Here is a 6,888-nt window from a genome sequence, read left to right on the forward strand (position 1 = left end):
ACCTACAGACTCACAACAATACCTCCTTTTCAGCTCATGCCACCCAAAACACACCAAGATAAATATCCCCTTCAATTTAGCTAAAAGAATTTGCACCATTGTCTCTGACCCACCACTCGAGAAATACGCTTACAAGACCTCAAAAAAACACTATTACAACGCCAATATCTCTCCAAACTCATAGATTTTGGAATAAAACGTGCCAAGGAACTTGACAAAAACACACTAAAAACCAACCAACACAATAACACACCCAACCCCAAAATACTTCCATACATCTCCACCCACAACCCCCAAAACATCAAAGCATACACTACAATTAAACAAAACCTCCCCTTATGCACCACAGACCCGAAAATGAACAATATCATCAATACACACAAAGTCCTTAAATGCAAAAGGCAACACAAATCTTTGAAAAAACTCTTAACCAATGCCAAACTACATACACCACTTCCACCCCCATCAGTTAAAAAATGTGCATGCTTTAATTGTGGTACCTGCCCCTACCTACTTGAAGGCTCTGAATTTACCTTCAAACGAGGAACAAAATTTAAAATCAAAACCAATTTCTCTTGTTCCTCTGGGAACCTCATTTATGTCCTCACATGCTCAGGTTGCCAACACTTCTACATTTTCTCTAGGTTATTCTGAGTCTCTTCTATCTATCACTTTTTTGAAAACCTTAGCTTTAATTCTCTTAATTTAGTCCTGTTTTTCTAACTTTATTCCTCTCCCTTTATTCCTCTTCCTTCTTCCCCCCTTTTTTTCTGTTTGGATTTTGGCCATTAATATTATAGTTTTACTCATAAATAATACTACCCCACATTAATTTATATCTTATTTTAACTGGATATGTTTATCTTGTTCTAATTATTATTGTTACCTATAGTTTTAAACTTAGTAATTTAGTGTTTCATTGTATTATTCTATTTATACTGTAGAATAGATATATTTCTTTAATACTTTGACCTTAATTCCCTTACCTTAAATTTTTTCCAAATCCTTACCACTCCTTAGGGTATAGCCCTTCCATTTCCTTTTTTTTTTTTTCTTTCTTCCCTGATGCTTGATTTACCCCTAACCTGCTGTCCACCACTACTTAACCTACCTTCCTCTAAATTTGAAATTGCTACTATCTCTCCTTTAGATTTTAAATTTTTGTTTGATTCACTTGTCTGTGAAACAGCAGCATAGTCGAGATGGTATGTTTTCTTCTCTTACTCTTGTTTTTTGCAAACATCTTCAAAATGACTTTCTAAAATGAAATTCCATTTTGCAGCTGAGGAGTACATTTTCATTGTACATTCTGTGGTGTTCTCACTACATGAATAAATGGAGCTTGTACGAAACGTACGTACTGCTATAACCTATTAAATTTTTGTTGCTTAGCTTCAAATTTTATTCACCAAATCTCTTGATTTTGTTTTTGGTTTTTATCCTACCAAATTCTGGTGCCTCAAACATTTTAAGTACCACATTTAATCTTTTGATTAAATCTCTCTCTCTCTCTCTCTCTCTCTCTCTCTATATATATATATATATATATATATATATATATATTATAATTTACTGAATTTTAGAACAAACTTTGTTTCACATTTAGACATTCTATAAATTTCAAACAAAATTAATTTACATTTTTATTTTTCAGCTATGTTCAAAGTTGGGTTGATGCTAGAGAAATACAATCAGAGAAAGCCATTTTGACAATACTTTTTGATAAATATATACCTCCTTGCTTGGATATTTTGCGAATTCGTTTTAAAAAAATTATTCCAATCACAGAATTTAGTCATGTGCAAATGCTGTGCTATTTACTGGAATGCTTAATCACACCAGAAAATGTACCACCAGATTCAACCAAAGAAGTCTATGAGTATTATTTTGTGTTTGCATGTATATGGGCTTTTGGAAGTACCATGTTTCGTGACCAGGTAAAATTTTCTGCTTCCTTGCTTGACTGACCTCATCTAATTTTAATCTAATTAATAGCAGTTAATAACAGTAATTAAAAAGTATGCATAAAACAATGTGTTAAAAAAAAATTCTAAAAACCTTTATTTATTTATTTTGTTTTCAGATAACTTTATCAAATATAATGCTTATTTATTCACATTGATTTGAAGAAATCATGTATTATCTCATAGCTTTCAGATTTCAATGATGTAACGGTTTAGTTTTAGAATACCATTGTAAGATAGGTGTAGAAGGCTGGATCTGGCCAATTTGAACATAAAACAGATAGAACATTTGTGCCTGATATGGCAGCTTAAATGCTAAAGGGTTAACTATTTTTAAATACAAGAGGATACATTTAAAATGTTGCATTTTCTTAAACAATTCATAGGAAAGGAAAGGCATAACTTCACATCATAATCTCTCACTAACATCATTACTTTCATCATAAGATAATCATGATAAAGATGGGTTTTTGTCCAGAAAGTAATATCATGATATATATTGTATTTTAGCTTGTGGACTATAGGAATGAATTTTCAAAGTGGTGGATAACAGAATTCAAATCAATAAAGTTTCCTGGTCAAGGTACTGTGTTTGATTACTACATTGATTCAGAGACAAAAAAATTTGAGCACTGGTCTAAGAAAGTGAATCCATTTGAGTTTGATCCAGATATTCCTCTCAAGGTATGATTAGTTTTCATTTAAACATCTTAAATACATTCCTTTTATAATATTGCACTTTTAACTAAATACATTAACTGTTTAGTTACTATGTTCTTTAGCACTTTTATACATTTTTAATTGTTGCATTTGAAAGCATATGGTATGTGGAGTTGTTGTAAGTTTAAGGTGCTCATCTACCACTCACTTCGTTTTAAATTAAAACTGTGTTAAACTATTGCATTGATGTGCAAGATGTTATATCTTACACTATCTCAGTATTTGTTCCTAAAATGTTTATGACTGAGTGGTAATCTGTATGTAGAAGCTTCCATCTTTAAGAATACTTGTTCCAACAATTCATATATTCTTTTACCTAAACCTAATTCTAATCCTACCACTAGGTTGTGGCTGTGATCCTCCTAGGATAAATAACTAAATCTCTGAAAAATATAAACCCACTGGCTGAAGTATTTAACAATACTGTAATATTGTATCAAAGTAATACAGCAAGAAGTTTGAAGATAATTTGACTGCTATTTCTACAATATCTAGCAACCATACGGAGGTCTCCCTCATTGGCACATGAATATATATATATGTATAGAATATGAATTTAAGGAGATAAAATAAAGCAGTGGTTTCTGTCAAGTCTAGTTACATCATAATGACTTCCTTTAATTCATTTGTATGCTCACTTCACTATGCTTGCAAGAGTTATATAGATCTTCTCTAACATAGTTTTGTTTCTTGTGAGATTCAACATTCTGAAGTTAGTTTTCACCACTCCTGCCCATGTCTTTCTTGACCTTCCTCTTCTGCACTTTTCTTTCATCTTTCATTGGATCTCCTAATGTTCCTTTATCCATCTGTCATAATCCATATGCATATGTACTAGTCTTATACTCGGGCTTTTTTTTGTTGTTGTTTTTTCGCAACCCATTTGTACTATGATTTTTATACTGCTAACATAACACATCTGGCTGAACATCTTTGCTTTGTTTCCTTCAACAGTTTTCACATACTTTTTCATTCAGAGGCCTTTATCTTACTACCACTGTGTGTGTGGTTTAAGCTGCTATTCTTATCAGGTTAAATTATAATAGTTAAGTCTTCCTCCATTGCCTTATATGTGCTAGTTGTGATTGGTGTAAGATTTGGATGATATCTGTCATGTTTAGCTACCACAGAGTGGTATCTCTTTGGATCATAATACAGTAGAATATTTTGAAATAGATTTTGCTATTTTTGACAGGTCATGATACTCTGTAGAACCTTGCTCATTGGCTTATCCAGTGTTACTCAAGTAGAAACATATATAAAATGGTTTTGCTATACAAAACATGAAACAATTCATGTATTATTTGTAGGCTTGTCATTTTCCTGCACTATGTCACCTTTTGTCTTATTCATAAACAATGTTGCACATTTTCCTGGAGCATAAGAAAAAATGCATTACCTTCCAATTCTCATTCATGCAACAAAAAGTTACCCCAGCAACAGATAAAATTTGACCCTGTGATTTATTTATGGGGACAGCAAAGTTGAATTTTACGAAATGGCAGCCTTTTATATACAAGTTAGGTATTTTTGAGTCAGATGGTATCAAAGATATTCTGGCTATAAAGTCATCTTCTCACATAGAACAACCAGTCAAAATAGTAACCTGAATGTTATGAAGTAGTAATTTTTCAAAAAGTCAAATGCTGTATCTTTGAGGTTCATGAGAGTGACATTAATTAGAGGTGAATTTAAACATTAATTTTTATAATTATTTAATATAACCCCAATTAAAAATTATCATCTGCTCAGAATTTAAAAGATAGAGATAGTTCAGTTTTTCCAGTTAGTTTTAGCTTAAAAAGTTGCTGTGTATGTGTTTGCAAGAGGGAGTGATGAGGAAACAAAAGAATGAATGTCATAAGGAAGGAAAAGAAAGTTCTTCTCTCTCTCTTACTGCCCTTCCACATTTCTCCATCTCTTTTCTTGACTTGAACACTTCTCTCTCTTCAACCTTTGAGATACATAAATCAGCAACTATATATAGAAATGGAAGAAGATTGATTTTATCTTAAAAGTGTTCAGTTTGGTAATGAAGATTTTAATATTTCTATTGTTTTAGTCTACATTGGTGCCAATAACTGAAACTACATGTATTCGATACTTCTTGGATATTCTCATTACTGCCAAACGACCTGTGATGCTTGTTGGTACAGCTGGAAGTGGTAAATCTGTCCTCATGCAGGATAAACTGATATCATTACCAGAAGCCTACATGACTATCAATGTACCTTTTAATTTCTATACAACATCTCAGTTGCTGCAGGATATCCTGGAAAAACCTTTAGAGAAGAAAGCTGGTCGTAATTATGGACCTATTGGCAATAAGCAACTTATTTATTTTGTGGATGACATGAACATGCCTGAGGTAAGCTAACTTTGGGAGTAAACTTTGAACAGTGTTCGATTTAATGAATGGCTTTATCATAGATTTTCTTCTCTGATATTATATTTTTGCATTTATATTGTTAAGTCTATTTTCTCCCTATTTCTCTTCACTAAACAACCACTAAATCCTAAAACAGATCTCTGTTAACCTCACCAATCTTACTTCTCTCCTTTTCTATGTTTACCTTATGCAGCACCTGTTCTTATGTGTTACAAAATTTCTACCACATCCTCTTCATATACTTTCAGTTTTATTTTTAAAGGCTTTTAGATAATTGTTAGAGCATTGAAAAATGGTCTTGCAGTAGCTGTTCCAGATCTTTCTGTTCTATGTTCAGAATACCAATAATATTTTAATTTCCATTCATCCAAGGTTGATAAAATAAAGTAACAGTCAAGTATTGGGGTCAATATAATTGACAAACAACACTCTCCCCAAATTTCTGGGTTTGAATCTGTTTGAAGTTTCTTGCTGTTGTCATCAGCATTGCTGTTGCTATCATTATCATCATTGCCGTAGTGGCAGTGGTATCAGGTGAGCTGTCTGAACTTTTAGCACATTGGGCAAAATGCTTGGTGGCATTTCGTCTGTCTTCATGTCCTGGGACCAAATTCTGTCAATGTTGACTTCGTTTTTCATCCTTTTGGGGATTGATAAAATAAGTTGCAGTTGAACACTGGAGTTGATGAAATCAACTTACCTTTCCCCCGAAATTGCTGGCCTTTTACCAAAATTTAAAACTATTATTATTATTATTATTATTATTATTATTATTATTATTATTATTATTATCATTATTATTATTATTATTATTATTATTATTATTGTTATTGTTATTGTTATTGTTATTGTTGTTGTTGTTGTTGTTGTTATTAGTAGTATTAGTAGTAGTAGTAGTAGTAGTTGTAGTTGTAGAAGAAGAAGAAGAATGATGATGATAGTGGTCATTGTACTATGAAGACATGGCAACTTGGAGCTTCATAGGCTGTGAGAGATTTCCAATCTTTTCTACCTGTTAAACCTATGTTCATTCATTTTATTTGTTGTTAACATTGTCTGGACTATGGTGGCAGTATTTTTGTTTAAAGACATTCCCTGTTTTGCAGGAGATGCACATCTTCAAAAAATAGTATTTTGACATTTTCCAAGCGTTTTAACACATCTCAGAAAAAGCTTTTGTAATAATAATCAACTAGCTGGACCCATGAACACTTCATGGAAAACATAAAAAATGTAAGCATCTGTAAATTGTGTGCTGGTGCCAGGAGAAATGTTTCTATATTGTGACAGTTACAGAATATGGAACGAAGTGTAAAACCTATAACTATATTATCCAACCAAAACACAATTACTATTTAGCCTTAAAATACATCACACATATTCAAAGAACCTTCTTGGTTTAGTGGTACAGAACATTCTTCTGGTATTCTTTTATTCTTTTACTTGTTTCAGTCATTTGTTTGTGGCCATGCTGGAACACCACCCTTTCAATCAACCCCTGGACTTATTCCCTGTAAGCCAGGTGCTTATTCTATTAGTTTCTTCTGCCGAGCAGCTAAGTTACAGAGACACAAACACAAGCAATGGTGGTGGTGATGGTGGGGACAAACACACACACACATAAATATATATATAAATTCAAAAGGATATAATGAACAAACATCCTAGTTAGACAATCATCTTTGTAACATCCCCATATCATCACATTATTGAACATAGATACACATTAAAACACCAGGGCATTCAACATATAAATCCCAAAAGCATAAATATATATATGTATATATATATATATATATATATATATATATATAT

General features: G+C 32.2%; 1 protein-coding gene across 3 annotated transcripts in view; it reads left to right on the top strand.

Moving 5' to 3' along the window:
* The window catches only part of LOC106876453 (dynein beta chain, ciliary), a 628,322-nt gene that overhangs the window by 369,453 nt on the left and 251,981 nt on the right, over nt 1-6,888 (top strand). For all 3 annotated transcript variants that reach the window (XM_052969374.1, XM_052969385.1, XM_052969379.1), the window contains 3 exons: nt 1,655-1,937; nt 2,475-2,648; nt 4,747-5,052. In XM_052969374.1, coding sequence (XP_052825334.1) covers nt 1,655-1,937; nt 2,475-2,648; nt 4,747-5,052 — 763 coding nt within the window. The remainder of the gene's footprint in view (nt 1-1,654; nt 1,938-2,474; nt 2,649-4,746; nt 5,053-6,888) is intronic.

This window comes from Octopus bimaculoides, chromosome 1 (genome assembly GCF_001194135.2).
Source record: "Octopus bimaculoides isolate UCB-OBI-ISO-001 chromosome 1, ASM119413v2, whole genome shotgun sequence".
NCBI classification, from domain to species: domain Eukaryota; kingdom Metazoa; phylum Mollusca; class Cephalopoda; order Octopoda; family Octopodidae; genus Octopus; species Octopus bimaculoides.